A 16,707-nucleotide genomic window follows, 5' to 3' on the forward strand; every position below is an offset into this window, starting at 1 on the left:
CCGGTGCCGCCGCTCCCCCACCCCCTTCCCCTGAGCAGGGACCCCTCTCCAGGTTACAGGACCAAGACACCCCGTACCCGACACAGGCACCAATGGGCTGGCACGTGGCATTTTTTGCACGTCTGCGCCATTCGAGATCCGTATAGGAAGCTTACACCATCATCTTTGCATCCCATCCTAACGTTCAGTGCAGTGAATGGGAAGGAGCGCCAATCCGTCTTGGCCCGCTGGCCTCCATAGACTCCCTGGGCTGCTTGGCGGGGAACAGCTCCTCTTCGCTGGGCTCCTTCTACTCCCTCCCAATGTGAATGGTGGAGCTGGCAGTGCTCGCCTGCTCGGGAGCCCCCCAGGACCCCAAGGCTGTCAAGGGGCCAGTGGCACAAGCAGGGCCAGCCCTTGGCCAGGACCCCCCACTGGAGCTGCCCTGGCAGCCCCTCTGATCCTGCGTCCCGTCCGGCCTCAGGCGAGAGCGTGACGGTGTGGTGTGAGGCGGTGAGCAGCCTCCCCGAGCTCACGCTGCTCTACTGGCTGGGGAACGGCTCCTTCGTGGAGAAGCTGCACCCGGACGGGGCCGTGCGCGAGGGGACGGTGCTGTGAGTACCGGGGTGGGGGGTCCCAGGGGTGCAGTGGGGCTGCCCGGGGCTCCGGGGCTGGCAGGGAGGGGCAGCCCTGGGTGTGGGGACGTGACACCTCCACAGAGGCCTGTCTCCATGCCCCACCATGGGATCCGCATGGCCCCACGTCTGCCGGCCCCACTGTGCTAGGGGGGTCTCCCGGCGCCCCTCACCAAGGCAGGAGCGCTGCCCGGGCCGGCCCCAGGACCTGCCCGCAGCCGGCTGTGGGACCCCAGGGTTTATTAAAGCACATCAAGGCTGCCTGGTGTCGGCTGGTGTCACCCGTGTCCTGGGGACGGGGCTGCGCGTGGGTGCTGGGGGCACCTGTGGGGTGAGGAGGGAGGGAGAGGAGGGGGCTCTGGTGCGCACAGAGGGCAGGATCCGTCCCTGACCCCCTCCCAGCCCAGCGAGGGACAGGAGAGCCACAGACAGCCCTGCCCCTGCCCCTGCCCCTGCCCTGGGGATGCCTGGCCCCACGGCTGCACCCTGCGCCGGAGGAGGAGGAGGAGGTGGTGATGGGCTGCAGGCAGGGGACAGACCCCAGGAGGAGACACACACACCCCTCCGGACCCCTCGAGCAGGACCCGGGCTGCGGGCATCGCTCTGCGGGATGCTCTGGATGCGGGAGAGCTGGGGATGTGAGGGGGCTGGAGAAGACCCCGGCTGCAGCCCCCCCACCCCCCCCCCGAGCTGCCCCCAGCCCAGGGAGCCGCAGGAACCCCCCGGAGACACCCCAGTCCCAGAGCAAATCTTTATTCCCGTGGGAGCCAGGGAAAGGTCTCGTCCTGGCTCCGCTGGCGTCCTGGGGCTGCCGGGGTGTCCCAGGGCCGGTGGCACCATGGCAGGGCTGAGCAGCGGGGCTGTCCCCGTGCCCCCAGCCCTCCTGCTGCCCCGTCCTGTCCCGCCGGCTCCGTGAAGCTGGTGGCTCCCGTTCCCGACCCCTTTCCCTCGCCATGGTGCCGTGGCAGCGGTGGCATCTCGGCTCAGGATCCCACGACGGCTGCCAGGGCCGCGGCTGCCAAGAGGAACCCCCAGAGGCGGGGGGGGTCCCCCTGGACGCTCCTGCCTGGGGGTGCCAGAGAGGGGGAGTCAGGGGCAGCCGGGGGGGAGGGGGCAGGGGGCCCGGCGGGGGTCTGCCCTCCCCAGCTGCAGGGGGGGCTTTGGGCTCACCTGCGCTGAAGACGCACGCCATGGTCTTGGATCTTTTCTCTGCCAAAGAAACCAACCGTTTGCACGGCTGCTGCACGCAACGTGCCGTGCCGCTCCTCACCCCTCCCCAGCCGTGCCACGCTGTGCCATGCCAGGCTGTGCCGTGCTCTGCCGCTAAGGGCCCCTTTGCAAACCCCAGGGGAGAGTGGCTGGGAGACGTGCAAGGATGCGCGTCTGTGGTGGGTTGAGCCTGGCTGGGGGCCAGGTGCCCACCAGAGCCACTCTCTCACTCCCCTCATTCACTAAACAGGGGAGAAAAGGCATAACGAAATGCTTGCAGGTCGAGATAAGGACAGGGAGAGATCACTCACTAATTATCGTCACGAGCAAAACAGACCAAACTTAGAGAGGGAATTCATCTAATTTATTACTAGGCAAAAACAGAGTAGAGGAATGAGAAAATAAAATCAACTCTTAAAACACCTCCCCCCACCCCTCCCATCTTCCCGGGCTCAACTTCACTCCCGGCTTCAACCTTCCCCCCCTCAGCGGCACAGGGGGACGGGGAATGGGGGTTACGGTCAGTTCATCTCATGGTGTTTCTGCCGCTTCTTCATCCTCAGGGGGAGGACTCCTCTCATCGTTCCCCTGCTCCAGCATGGAGTCCCTCTCACGGGGTGCAGACCTTCAGGAGCAAACTGCTCCAGCGTGGGTCCCCCACGGGGTCACAAGTCCTGCCAGCAAACCTGCCCTGGCGTGGGCTCCCCTCTTCACGGGTCCACCGGTCCGGCCAGGAACTTGCTCCAGCGTGGGCTTCCCACAGGCCGCAGCCTCCTTCAGGTGCCTCCACCTGCTCTGGTGTGGGGTCCTCCACGGGCTGCAGGTGGAATCGCTACACCCCCTCATCCTTCCTCCATGGGCTGCAGGGGGACAGCCTGCTTCACCATGGCCTTCACCACGGGCTGCAGGGGGATCTCTGCTCCGGCGCCTGGAGCACCTCCTGCCCCTCCATCTGCACTGACCTTGGTGTCTGCAGAGTTTCTTACATCTTCTCACTCCTCTCTCCAGCTGCAAAAGCTCTCCCTCTCTAAGTGTTTTTCTACTTCTTAAATATGTTCTCACAGAGGTGCTGATTGGCTTGGCCTTGGCCAGCGGCGGGCCCGTCTTAGAGCCGGCTGGCATTGGCTCTGTCAGACACAGGGGGAGCTTCTAGCAGCTTCTCACAGAAGCCACCCCTGTAGCCCCCCCGCTACCAAAACCCTGCCACGCAAACCCAACACAGCGTCCAAAGGCAAGCTGCCCCCATCGCCCTCCCCGCCATCGAGACCGCCTTTCCTGGCAGAGTTGGTGGGATGGGGCCACCCCCCACTCCTGCACCCCACACCCCTGTGGCAGGGAGGGACCGTGCCCCCGGGAATTCACCTTTCACCCACTCGCAGTTGTAGGTGCTGCTTGCGCCCTGGGAGCGGAGCTGGATGAAGGCTCTGTCCCCATTGTGGGTGATTTTGGTGACATTGAAGATCTCAAAAGGTGGGATGAGGACCTCCTCCTCCGTGGGGAATAAGGAGAAGTTCCTGATGAGGACACCATAGCAGGTCTCCACCGAGAAGAAGGTGTCCTTGCCGAAATTCAAGGCTTCGTCTTCCCGTAGGGAGGTGGAGGTGAACTGGCCAAAGCGGATGGTTTGGTGCTGCTGGGCGGTGAAGCGGGTACCCTGGACACCCCGGTAGACGTGGTGGCATTTTTGGGGCTGGGCGTCCCGCAGGATACGCAGGGCCTCGCTCAGGAGGAAATGCAGCACCTTGAAGTTGAAGCTTTTCAGGTATTCCTCGCGGGAGCGCCCGGCCACACGCACGGCTGCGTTGAACTTTCGGTACAGGTTGCATTCCCAGGTGTATGCCAGCAGGGCGACCACATGCTCTGGCCGCAGCGCTGGCACCTGGGAGATGTGGTGCTGCTTGCTCTGCCACTTAGCAGCAGCTTCCTTCCAGGCCTTGGCATAGTCCTTGTCGGTGAACTCGGTGCGGTTGAGCTCCTGCAGCTCCTTCTCCATCATGCGGCTGCAGCCCTGGTACTGGTCATCGAAGGAGCTGGGGGCCATGTCCAGTGCCACCTTCTTGACAGGGTTGAGGTCTGGGCAGTGCTGGGGTCTGGCAGTGTCCAGGGTCCCGGACAGCAGCACCAAGCCCAGCACCAGATGCTCCATGGCAGGCAGAGACCCCCTCAGGAGAAGCGCCCAGCTGCCGCAGTGCCGTGGGCAGGGAAGCAGCCGGTTCCTCCGCAAGCGGCTGGGGAAGTGGGGGAGTGAGAGCAGGGTCAGCTCGGGGAGGGCGGCAGGGCCTGTGAGGGGGCTGCGGAGAGAAGCGGGGCAGGCTGGGGGAAAGCACCCCCAGTTGCATCCCCAGCCAGGGGCACCCCGCTCGGCACACCTCCTGGCACCGGCCCAGACCCCGACCCCATGACTTGCATGAAACCCTGCCAACGGGCGGGCGTCCCCGGCGCCTGGCACCATGGCCCTGGCAGCCGCAGGTCTGTGGTGTCCCCCGCCGGGAGCAAACCCCTGGGGACCCCCTGTGGCACAGAAGGAGAGGTGAGAATCGGCTGATCTTTCTTTTTATAGCAGCCCTGGCCAGGATTGCTGGGGCCGCGATCCAGCCCTCGCCTCCCCATTATTTTTACCTTCCCACCCCCCGAGCGCCCAGAGCAGCCGCTGCCCCCTCCTGCCCTGCAGCGTGGCTCCAGGGACGGTCAGGAACCCCCCGTGGGATAAATTGCCTTTGCTTTAAGCTGGGTGCGGGTGCCGTCCTGCCCCGCGGGGGCTCTGCCTTTTCCTGCGGCATCTGACTCCAGCTCTGGCCCTGCTGACCCGGGGCCTGGTGCTTGCACTGACCCCCCGTCGCGCTGCTGAGGACGGGGCAGGTTGTGGCACAGGTGGTTGGAGGCAAGGGGCATCCGCGGCACTTCAGCCCCTGCCCGCAGCCCCCGGGCTTTGGAGGGGCTTAGAAGGCAGGAGGCAGGGCAGGGTGCAGGCAGCAGGGCTGGGGACAGACCAGTCCCTGTCTGCTTTGGCACGAGCAGCTCTGGGCCAAGGGAGCGTCCCCGTCGCGGTGCTTACAGACACAGGGACAGGGGTGGCAAAGCCCAGGGGGGCTCGGAGCCTGCGAGGGGCTCATCCTGCAGGACCACCTGGGGAGAACCGGGGAGAGAGGAGCACAGCAGCAGCATCCTTCCCCGGGGACCCCCATGTCAGCACTGGGGGAGGCAGCCTGCAGACAGGCCCCTGGCTGAGCAGAAGTGAGACCCCAAAACCTCATCACAGCGGTGCAGGGTCCCCCCAAACCGGGCGGGTACGGCGCCCTCTCCCACCCTGAGCAGCACCGGTGCCGCCGCTCCCCCACCCCCTTCCCCTGAGCAGGGACCCCTCTCCAGGTTACAGGACCAAGACACCCCGTACCCGACACAGGCACCAATGGGCTGGCACGTGGCATTTTTTGCACGTCTGCGCCATTCGAGATCCGTATAGGAAGCTTACACCATCATCTTTGCATCCCATCCTAACGTTCAGTGCAGTGAATGACACTGAGCGCCAATCCATCTCGGCTATGTTCGGCTGTCCCCCGGCGCCCCCAGCCCCACACCGGCACTGCACACAGCGGCTCCCAGCAGGGCTGCAGGGTGACCCCAGCCCCGTGTCCCCGAGGTCTCTCCCGGCTCCTTTCCAGCCACCATCACCCGGGCGGGTTTTGCAGCACACTCGAGCCATCCAAAACAGGGATGAAGCAACCGCTTGGTCCCTGCACCCCTCCCTTGGGGACCTGGCAGGGACCCCCTGTGAGGGACCACGCCTTGAGCGGACTGTCTCAAAGCTTGTTTGCAACCCTGGTAAGCTCATTGCAAGACTTCCTGATGGTTTGGCTGAGCCCAGTTGCCATGAACAGATCAACAGAGCTCAAAGAACAGTCACGTCACTTTGGGGGGGGTGGTGGGGTATGTCTAGACAGAGGTGACCAGGAGCCCCACCTGCCCCCCCGCCACTCCCCACCGCTGGGCCAGGGAGTCGATGGAGGCCATCGGGGCCCACCGGGCCAGGCGCTCCCTGCTCCACCCCTCCCTGCTCCCCCTGCACAGGAGGAGAGACGAGGCACCCTGCTGCACCCCCCGCCCACGTGGGTCCTCCCCCAGCACCAGCGGTGGCCGCGGGTGCCCCATGAGGGTGGCTCGTCCTGAGCACCCCCTGTTCCCCGCGGAGCTGCAGGGTGGGAGCTCCACCAGCGCCAGGGAAGAGGAGCCCGACAGCGGGACCCCCGCCCCCACTGGGGCTGCCCCGGCTGCAGGGCTGAGGGGTCCCGGCCCCCCTGGGGCATGAGCTATAGAGACAGACATAGAGCTCTAGAGATGCACAGAGCGAGCGGTACAGACAGACCGGCATACATACAGCTGTGTAGGCACCGCTGGCTGGCAGGACCCTGCTCCCCGAGTATGGAATACCCACCGGATCCCTTCTTCCTTTGACCAGTCTTGTACCGCTGCAGCTGAAAAATGCTGAAACGTGCGACCAGTTATCGCTTTGAATCCCCTCAAGAAGGGGAAGTGTACTAAACCACTCCTTCAGTCGATCTGCCAGGTGTGTCACAATGTTTTCTCGTCCCGGATATGCAGAGGAAGTGCATTACTTGGGTGGTCTTTGTTAAATTATAAACGACATCGTGAGTAGGTGGTTACCGCTCGATCACACGGCTTTACTGAGACGGGCCATCCTCGGGCTATACCTTCCCCATACAAATTGACTCGCCCGCTGTGGCCTCGTTTCCCGTGCAGCCATTCAAGTAAGCGCTCCCATTCGTGGTCATCACTCACGACATCCAGTTCCTGTAGTGGGGTGAGGCTATCGACTTGTTGGTTGAAGTGGGCAGCGATAGGAGCTGATCAGTCCAGTCCTGTCACCCACCCAATACGCGACACCCTTTGTTCTCCTAGTTCTAGCAATTGTTCCCAACTGTCAGCAGTTTGCCAGAGTGGGACTCTCTTTACCTGCCAGTCGTTGGCTGCCCAGAGACCCACTCGCTCTGTGGATCCCATAAAACCAGCAGATGAGTCGGGATAGATATGGCTGGCACCATGTCGGGCGGCCGGTAGGTCTGCCCTAAGCTCCCCTACTCGGGCACTTCCTTTACCTGTTCCTGTGCTTAACTTTTCCCCCGGGGCCACTTCCAGTGTCACCGCCTTATACTTCCACTCATGGTTTTGCCTCTCGATGATGCATCAGTGAACCAGACCCCTTGAAGGTCACTGCCTTCCTTCAGAGGAGGTGCCCCCTGAATCGCAGACGCTTTGCTTGGCGGGGTTTGCAATAACACCGTGCTCTCTCTGTCTTCCTGTAATTTGGATACTTTAATGCTGCCTTCTGTAACAGATGTGGTTTCATCGGTACCATCCAGACAGGCGTACCGTTTACGGGCTGTAGGCTTCTGGGCAACGCCTGCACCCTTGCGCGCTGTATCCAGGAGATGGAAAGGCCCCCAAATGATCAGATCTGTCCTTTTCTTGTCTGTTCCACTCGCTTCACCGCTCGCACTAAGGACAGCGAGCCTTTGCAAGGTCTGACTATCTCATTTTGGTGTCATTGAAAAAGTGGGAGCTAAGCTCTTGCAGTCTCTCTGGCCCTTCTGGTCCCTTTTGCCACAGGTTACAATGGGAACATTCAGTAACTGCCGTGGCACTCCCATCGGCAAGGCTCTACGCCACAGAGCGTTACGTTCCTTATTGAACTTGGGTTTGAACATTGGTTTAGGCTTAGTGCTGTGGGCCCGACGAACTCGTCGAGGAAATGGTTCTGGTGGTTTCACGGTGGTCAATCCAATCCAACCCATGTGTCCTGTCCCACTCAGAGGGTGAGGTTATCTTTTCAGTTCTCTGTGCATTAGTCAGGAGTAACGACAATTACTCGAGAGGTTCAGAGAAATCACAAATTTACTGAAACTCAGAAGAATTACAAAAGAGACCAGCTTGGCAAAACTTGTAACGATATTACCCCAATGTGCCGAAAATGAAGTTAGAGACAAAGAGAGTGGCAGAGAGGAAAAGACAGAAAGAGAGAAAGAAAGAGGAGACGAGACAAGATATCACCACCCTTGGATCCAGCGATGTTCTCTGCTCGTAGTGGTAGTCCTCAGGTGGTGGGCACGAGTCAAAAACTTGGGTTTCCACTTTTTATAACCCACAGCGCCCTTCCCATAGGCAAGGGTCGTCATCACTGAGCAGGTGCTGTACGTGCCCAGGAGTGTTCTAGACATGAGTCGGTGGGTTGTGGGGGTCTTGGGGATTCCACAGTCCCCCCTCTTTGGGGTTGACCGAGTGATGGCCTTTTGCAGACACGCTTGCGCAGAAGACAGATGGTCTTTGCATGTTTCAGGAACAGGGGGATGGGCTCACAAGATGGTATCTTGCCTCCGCGGGCTGTGTTTGTTTGTCCCTGCCAGTGTCAAGACGGATGTTTGCAACACTCACTCGTTATCAGAGCTCTACACCCGGGCCCTCGCCCCTTCCACGGCAGCCCCACGAGTTTATCACGGAAGGCGTCGAGGGCCAGACCCCTCCATCCCTCCCCGGCGCCGTCCTCGCCCCTGACAGTGCCCAGAGGAGACCCCCACCGGGGCTGCCGGATGCTGGAGCGGCATCTCGGGGGGCTGCAGCGGACCCAGCCCTGGCTGTCGGGGCGGCAGACGATGCCGGTGGGGATGCGGGAGGGGGTGGGGGGTGGCCGGCACCGCCGGGAGCAGTGGCCACAGCTTCGAGCACTGCGGGGTTCCCTGGGCAGTTTGGGGATGACAGGAGACCCCCGAGCTGTACCGATAACCGGGGAGGCTGGGACAGCTCGGGGAGCAGGGCCCTGCCGGCCAGCGGTGCCCACACAGCCGTATGTACGCCGGTCTGTCTGTACCGCTCTATCTATGCATCTCAGTCGGCGAGGAACGCCGCGGTGGCAACGGTGAGTTCTGTGGCCAAGACCTAGATGAAGGCGGACGGAGGTTCCCGGAGCCAGGGAAACGCGAGGAAGAGCGGAGAGACCCCCAGGAGCTCTCATGAGCGAGGCTGACGCGGCTTCAGCAATGATGACGTGGCTTCGGCGAGGGTGACACGGCTTGGGCGTTGCCAGGAGCAACCGCGGGAGATTTAAATGGCCCTGGGAAGCGCCAGCGCCAGCGACGCGGCAGGCGAACAGGGCGCGGCGTGTCAGTTTGCACGGGAGGGCCGTTCGCACAGGGAGGGCCCTGCAACCTGCCTGTAGGGCCACAGCCCAGGGAAGCGCTCTCGGTCCCTGCCAAAACGGCGGGCACTCGCCTCAGAGCTAACGCCAGTGTTCCAGGCAGAACCGGTCAGGAAGGAGACGCCCGTACAGGCGGTGGGTTGCAGGGGCTGCCCAGACCCCTCTCTGGGTGAAAAGGTCCGTACCTGCACAAGGTGTGCGCAGGTGGATGGTCTGTTACGTCAGGTGGCCGAGTCGCAGGCAACAGTGCAAAGGCTGCGCAGTGTTAGAGGGGCCGAGATGGAGACAGATGGGTGGTCCCATAACCAAGTTCCTGTAGTGGGCACCACTGAGAAGGAGGCACCATGGACCCTGGTCACCCACAGCAGCAGGGCTCTGCTCCGGTCTCCGCCCTCCGGCTTCACAAACAAAGACAGATGAGAAGCTTTAGCAGCTGTAGACACGCACGGGCAAGGTCTGCAAGGAGAAATTGTCCCAGCAGCACACGGTGGGTACCGTAAAAAGAGGCGATGACTGCTCGTAGTGGGTGACTCCCTGTTAAGGGACACCAAGGTGCCCGTCTGATGACCTGACAGGCAGGCACCAGAGGTACGGTGCCTGCCGGGAGCCACGATCCGAGATGTTGCCGAGAGGGTGCCGCAACTTGTCCAGAGCACAGACTGCTATCCACTGCTACTCTTTCATGTGGGCGTGAATGACACCGCAAGCCAGAACCTGGGCAGCATCAAGGAGGACTATGAAGCCCTGGGGGTGCAAGTGACAAACTTTGGTGCCCAAGTTGGAGGAAAGGCGGCAGCCAGAAATAGACGTATAATGCAAATCAACTCCTGGCCACGTGGCTGGTGCCGTTGCGAGGGTTTTGGCTTTTACAGCAACGGGACATTCTTTGATGACTTTAAGCTGTTAGAGAGGGATGGGGGCCACCTGTCCAGAAGAGGCAAGGGAATCTTTGGCAGCAAGCCGGCCAACTTGGTGAAGCGGGCTTTAAACTGAAGGACTCAGGGGCTGGGGTCCAAGGCGGCAATGCCGATGCCATCGCATCCAACCGGGGAACAAGCCAGGCCAACCGGAGCGGCAACGAATGTTCCTTAGCTGCCTCCCAAGAGGAGAACCAGAAAGCCAAACACCTCAAGGGTCCGTATGGCCATGGTGGACCCTCCTGCACCCCTTGAAGGAAACCTCCATGCTCCCTTAGCTCTCTGAAATGCCTGTAGACCCATGCACGCAGCGTGGGGAATAAACAGGAAGAACTAGAGATCTGTGTGCGGTTGCAGGGCCAGGATCTCATTGCAATGACAGAGACATGGTGGGATAGCTCGCATGACTGGAATGCTGTCACGGACGGTTACGTACTCTTTAGGAATGACAGGCCAGCAAGGCGAGGTGGTGGAGCTGCTCTTTATGGGAGAGAGCAACTGGAATGTGTCGAGCTCTGCATAGGAGTGGATGAAGAACGAGTGGAGAGCTGATGCGTAAGGATTAAGGGGCAGGCTAATACAGGTGACCCTGTTGTGGGTGTTTACTACAGGCCACCAGATCAGGATGAGGAAGTAGATGAGGCCTTCTTCAGACAGCTGGAAGTAGCCTCACGATCGCAGGCCCTGGTCCTCCTGGGGGACTTCAGCCACCCTGCTATTTGCTGGAAAAGCAACACAGCCAGGCACGCACAGTCCAGGAGGTTCCTGCAGAGCATTGATGACAACTTTTTGACACAGGTGGTGGAGGAGCCCATGAGGAGAGGGGTGCTGCTGGACCTTGTAGTAACAAACAAAGAAGGACTGGTTGGGGACATGAAGGTCGAGGACAGTCTTGGCTGCAGTGACCATGAGATGGTGGAGTTCAGGATCCTGCATGGAAGGAACAGGGCAATGGGTAGGACTACAGCCTTGGCCTTGAGGAGAGCTGACTTTGGCCTGGCAAGGGATGTTGTCATGGTTTTGCCCCAGCCAGCAGCTCAGCCCCATGCAGACACTCGCTCACCCCCCCGCCAGCGGGATGGGGAGAGAATTGGAAGAGTGAAAGTGAAAAAACTCATGGGTTGCAATAAAGACAGTTTAATAGGAAAAACACAAAAAGGAAAATAGCAACAACAACTACAACAGAACAAGTGATGACTAGCACAATCTCTCACCACCTGAAGTTGACGCTAGGCACGACCCCCAGCTGCCCAGCCCACATGCACAAGCAACACAAGGGAAGGAATTCCTTCACCACTTCCCATGGCAGGCAGGTGTTCAGCCATCTCCAGGAAAGCAGGGCTCCATCACGCAGAATGGTGACTTGGGAAGACTAGCGCCATCTCTCCAAAGTCAATGCCACGTGAGACCCCCAGCTGCTGCGCCAAGCTCCCTGCTGCCACGCTTCTCAGCCCACCCCTACAAATGGAACACGATGTCGTATGGATGGACTATCCCTTTGGCCAGTTTGGGTCAGCCGTCCTGGCCGTGTCCCCTCCCAGATTGTTGGGTGCGCCCCGCCTTCTCGTTGGCAGGGCAATATGAGAAGCTGAAAAAGTCCTTGACTGCTTGGCAACAACTGAAACTATCAGTGTGTGATCAACATTATTCTCATCCTAAATCCAAAACACAGCAGTACACCAGCTGCTGGAAAGAAAGTTAACTCTGTCCCTGCCGAAACCAGGACAGATGTCAAGGACAACAAGAAGGGCTCTTTCAAGTACCTCAGCAGCAAAAGGGAAAATGTGGGCCCGTGCTGAATGAGGTGGTGTCCTGGTGATGGAGGATACAGAGAAGGGGGAGTTACTGAATGGTGCCTTTGGTTTGGCCTTTACTGCTAAGGCCAGCCCTCAGGAATCCCAGACCCTGGAGGCAGGAGAGAAAGTCTGGAGAAAGGAAGACCTCCCCTTGGTCGGGGAGGATCAGGTCAGAGGACATCTCGGCAAACTCGATATTCACAAATCGATGGGCCCTGATGGGATGCCCCCACGAGTGCTCAGGGAGCTGGCCGATGTTCTTGCTAAGCCACTCTCAGTCATCTTTGAAAGGTGATGGAGAACAGGAGAGGTGCCTGAGGACTGGAGGAAAGCCAATGTCACTCTGGTCTTCAAAAAGGGCAAGAAGGAGGACCCAGGAAACTAGAGACCAGTCGGCCTCACCTCCATCCCTGGAAAGATGATGGAACAGCTCATTCTGGGCGGGGGGGGGGGGTGTCATTCAACCCTATTGGGATGGGTTAGAATGCACTTTAGGACTTTATGTCCCACAATAGCTTTTGATTGTACCAAAGCACTGATGAAATCAAGAGGGTACAGAACAAAGATAAACATACTACCCCTCATGCCACGGCCAAGTTATCATATACCAGGAATGAAGATCAATTTGGCCATGAAAGCATTCTGGGGTTATTGGACAGTCATAATTAACAACTGACTGTATATAGAAAATCTAACGTGGCAAGTAGAGACTCTTGCTAATTGGATGTGGACGCCCATCGAGGCTAGCAACAGCCAGCTACAAGCGACCTCACAGATGACTTGCAGAGTCGATTGGCATTGGATATACTACTACTGAAGGAGAGCGGCGTTTGTGGGTGGCTGAATACCACCTATCCTGATGAAACCTGTTGTGTGTCAATTCCCAATGTGTTCGCTACCTTGCACCAAGCTATGGATGGGACGCAAAAAATTGCGGACCAGACGCATGAGCTCCGCGAGTAAATGAAACCAGGAGACTGGCAGTGGCCTGGGTGGGTTTCAAAGGATTTCAGTTGGTTTGATTAGAAATCAGTGGATGGATTCAGAGTTGAGCCCGGTATGCATTAATGTTTATTGTAACGATTGTTATTGTTAGTATTGGATTATCATGGGAGAAATCTATGATAACTGGAGCTGTAACCAGGCAAGTTAGGATGCTTCAAGGCTGTGATCCTAATATGTCCCCTTAATACCATCCCCTATTGAAAATGACGAGAACGAAAACGCGGGAGAGAGATGGATCCCTCAGCCCGCCTACATCCAAATTATACGATGTTCCTCTTGGCGAGTTGTGACTACAGTCACAGGGTGGATAATGTGGGATGCTGGACTTGTCCGGGCTTGTGGGTGCCGAAGACAGGGTCAGCGTGAGCCGGCAGAGAGTAACGGGGTCTGACTTTTTCGACTTTGTGACAGTGTCTCAGTGAAGGTCCTTGAGAGGGCTCCAACAGGCAAACGTGGACTCTGCTAAGTGGCTACACACATAACGCTTTAGACATAAAGCGCTGACTGAGCCTGGGACTAGGACTGGACCTGGCTGCACCTCGGCTCCTCTCTGAGAAGGAGTTGAGAAAGCAAGGGAATCCTTCCTGAACCTGGGGACTCAACGGGAGGGCCCCCCTCAGCCCCGCGTCAGCCTCGTACTCTTCACGTGACGGTGGCTGGTGCCCCAGCGGGTGTGCTGGAGTCTGGGGCCCTGGGTGGGCTGGAGAAACGGAACCTCATCAAGTTCAACAAGGGCAAAGTGCGGCCCCTGGGGAGGAACAGGGCCAGGCAGCAGCACAGGCCGGGACACGCGGCTGGAAAGCGGCTTGGCAGAGAAGGTCCTGGGGGTCCTGGTGGGGGGCCGCGGGCCCCTGGGGCCGGGCAGGGGTACTGACCGAAGGCGAGGGATGAGCGACTTGCTCCTTTTGACAGATCTTTTGAACCCACAGAGAACACGGAGGCTTCGAGCAGGAAGCACCTGTCCCGGTGGGCCCCCTGGCCTCCATGGACTCCCTGGGCTTCCTGTCGGGGAGCAGCTCCTCTTCCCCGGGCTCCCTCTACTCCTTCCCAGTGTGATGGCAGAGCTGGCAGTGTTCGTCCTCTCGGGAGCCCCCCAGGACCCCAAGGCTGTCGAGGGGCCAGTGGCACAAGCAGGGCCAGCCCTTGGCCAGGACCCCCCACTGGAGCTGCCCTGGCAGCCCCTCTGACCCTGCGTCCCGTCCGGCCTCAGGCAAGAGCGTGACGGTGTGGTGCGAGGCGGTGAGCAGCCTCCCCGAGCTCACGCTGCTCTACTGGCTGGGGAACGGCTCCTTCGTGGAGAAGCTGCACCCGGACGGGGCCGTGCGCGAGGGGACGGTGCTGTGAGTACCGGGGTGGGGGGGTCCCAGGGGTGCAGCGGGGCTGCCCAGGGCTCTGGGGCTGGCAGGGAGGGGCAGCCCTGGGCATGGGCATGGGGATGTGATGCCTCCACGGAGGTCTGTCTCCATGCCCCGCCGTGGGATCCACATGGCCCCACGTCTGCCGGCCCCACTGTGCTAGGGGGGTCTCCCGGCGCCCCTCGCCAAGGCAGGAGCGCTGCCCGGGCCGGCCCCAGGACCTGCCCGCAGCCGGCTGTGGGACCCCAGGGTTTATTAAAGCACATCAAGGCTGCCTGGTGTCGGCCGGTGTCACCCATGTCCTGGGGATGGGGCTGCACGTGGGTGCCGGGGGGCACCTGTGGGGTGAGGAGGGAGGGAGAGGAGGGGGCTCTGGTGTGCACAGAGGGCAGGATCCGTCCCTGACCCCCTCCCAGCCCAGCGAGGGACCGGAGAGCCACGGACAGCCCTGCCCCTGCCCCTGCCCTGGGGATGCCTGGCCCCACGGCTGCACCCTGCGCTGGAGGAGGAGGAGGAGGAGAAGGAGAAGGTGATGATGGGCTGCAGGCAGGGGACAGACCCCAGGAGGAGACACACACACCCCTCCGGACCCCTCGAGCAGGACCCGGGCTGCGGGCATCGCTCTGCGGGATGCTCTGGATGCGGGAGAGCTGGGGATGTGAGGGGGCTGGAGAAGACCCCGGCTGCAGCCCCCCCCCCCCACCCCGAGCTGCCCCCAGCCCAGGGAGCCGCAGGAACCCCCGGAGACACCCCAGTCCCAGAGCAAATCTTTATTCCCGTGGGAGCCAGGGAAAGGTCTCGTCCCGGCTCCGCTGGCGTCCTGGGGCTGCCGGGGTGTCCCAGGGCCGGTGGCACCATGGCAGGGCTGAGCAGCGGGGCTGTCCCCGTGCCCCCAGCCCTCCTGCTGCCCCGTCCTGTCCCGCTGGCTCCGTGAAGCTGGTGGCTCCCGTTCCCGACCCCTTTCCCTCGCCATGGTGCCGTGGCAGCGGTGGCATCTCGGCTCAGGATCCTGCGGCGGCTGCCAGGGCCGCGGCTGCCAGGAGGAACCCCCAGAGGCGGGGGGGGTCCCCCTGGACGCTCCTGCCTGGGGGTGCCAGAGAGGGGGAGTCAGGGGCAGCCGGGGGGGAGGGGGCAGGGGGCCCGGCGGGGGTCTGCCCTCCCCAGCTGCAGGGGGGGCTCTGGGCTCACCTGCGCTGAAGACGCACGTCTGGTTCTTGCATCTCTTCTCTGCCAAAGAAACCAACTGTTTGCACGGCTGCTGCACGCAACGTGCCGTGCCGCTCCTCACCCCTCCCCAGCCGTGCCACGCTGTGCCATGCCAGGCTGTGCCGTGCTCTGCCGCTAAGGGCCCCTTTGCAAACCCCAGGGGAGAGTGGCTGGGAGACGTGCAAGGATGCGCGTCCAAAGGCAAGCTGCCCCCGTCGCCCTCCCCACCATCGAGACCCCCTTTCCTGGCAGAGTTGGTGGGATGGGGCCACCCCCATTCCTGCACCCCACACCCCTGTGGCAGGGAGGGACCGTGCCCCCGGGAATTCACCTTTCACCCACTCGCAGTTGTAGGTGCTGCTTGCGCCCTGGGAGCGGAGCTGGATGAAGGCTCTGTCCCCGTTGCGGGCAACATTGGTGACCTCGAAGATCTCAAAAGGCGGGATGAGGACCTCCTCCTCCATGGGGAAGAAGGAGAAGTTCCTGATGAGGACACCATAGCAGGTCTCCACCGAGAAGAAGGTGTCCTGACCGAAGTGCTGGGTGCTGTCGTTCCGTAGGGAGGTGGAGGTGAACTGTCCGAAGCGGATGGATTGGCGCTGCCGGGCAGTGAAGCGGATGTCTACACCCCGGTAGACGTTGTGGCATTTTTGGGGCCTGGTGTCCCGCAGGATACGCAGGGCCTCGCTCAGGAGGAAATGCAGCACCTTGAAATGGAAGGTGTTCAGGTATTCCTCGCGGGAGCGCCCGGCCACACGCACGGCTGCGTTGAACTCCCGGTGCAAGGGGCCCTGCAGGGTGTATGCCAGCAGGGCGACCTGCTGGTCCGGCCGCACTGCCTGCCGCTGGGGGACGCGGCCCCACCGTCTCCGCCATTCAGCAGTGGCTTGGCTCCAGGCCTCCTTGTAGACTCTGTTGTTTGTGAACTCGGTGCGGTTGAGCTCCTCCAGCTCCTTCTCCATCATGCGGCTGCAGCCCTGGTACTGGTCATCGAAGGAGCTGGGGGCCATGTCCAGTGCCACCTTCTTGACAGGGTCGAGGTCTCGCTGGTGCCGGGGGCTGGTAGCAGCCAGGGTCCCGGACAGCAGCACCAAGCCCAGCACCAGATGCTCCATGGCAGGCAGAGCCCCCCCAGGAGAAGCGCCCAGCTGCCGCAGTGCCGTGGGCAGGGAAGCAGCCGGTTCCTCCGCAAGCAGCTGGGGAAGTGGGGGAGTGAGAGCAGGGTCAGCTCGGGGAGGGCGGCAGGGCCTGTGAGGGGGCTGCGGAGAGAAGCGGGGCAGGCTGGGGGAAAGCACCCCCAGTCGCATCCCCAGCCAGGGGCACCCCGCTCGGCACACCTCCCGGCACCGGCCCAGACCCCGACCCCGTGACTTGCATGAAACCCTGCCAACGGGCGGG

The 16,707-nt window shown here is 61.3% G+C and overlaps 2 protein-coding genes across 2 annotated transcripts; both read right to left on the bottom strand.

Annotated features, from left to right (window-relative positions):
• Positions 1–1,357: 1,357 nt before the first annotated feature.
• LOC129212301 (erythroblast NAD(P)(+)--arginine ADP-ribosyltransferase-like) lies at positions 1,358–4,051 on the bottom strand. Its single transcript, XM_054840719.1, has 3 exons — positions 3,186–4,051; positions 1,785–1,823; positions 1,358–1,680 (listed from the first exon to the last, which is right to left on the bottom strand). The coding sequence occupies exons 1-3, from the start codon at positions 3,967–3,969 to the stop codon at positions 1,598–1,600; spliced, it is 906 nt and encodes a 301-aa protein (XP_054696694.1). The 5' UTR covers positions 3,970–4,051; the 3' UTR covers positions 1,358–1,597.
• A 10,907-nt stretch (positions 4,052–14,958) lies between these two features.
• Positions 14,959–16,493, bottom strand: LOC129212274 (erythroblast NAD(P)(+)--arginine ADP-ribosyltransferase-like). The gene is made up of 3 exons (XM_054840657.1): positions 15,641–16,493; positions 15,292–15,330; positions 14,959–15,187 (listed from the first exon to the last, which is right to left on the bottom strand). Exons 1-3 carry the CDS (start codon positions 16,422–16,424, stop codon positions 15,105–15,107), a joined length of 906 nt encoding a protein of 301 aa, XP_054696632.1. The 5' UTR covers positions 16,425–16,493; the 3' UTR covers positions 14,959–15,104.
• Positions 16,494–16,707: the final 214 nt, after the last annotated feature.

This window comes from Grus americana, chromosome 1, assembly GCF_028858705.1.
Source record: "Grus americana isolate bGruAme1 chromosome 1, bGruAme1.mat, whole genome shotgun sequence".
NCBI lineage: Eukaryota > Metazoa > Chordata > Aves > Gruiformes > Gruidae > Grus > Grus americana.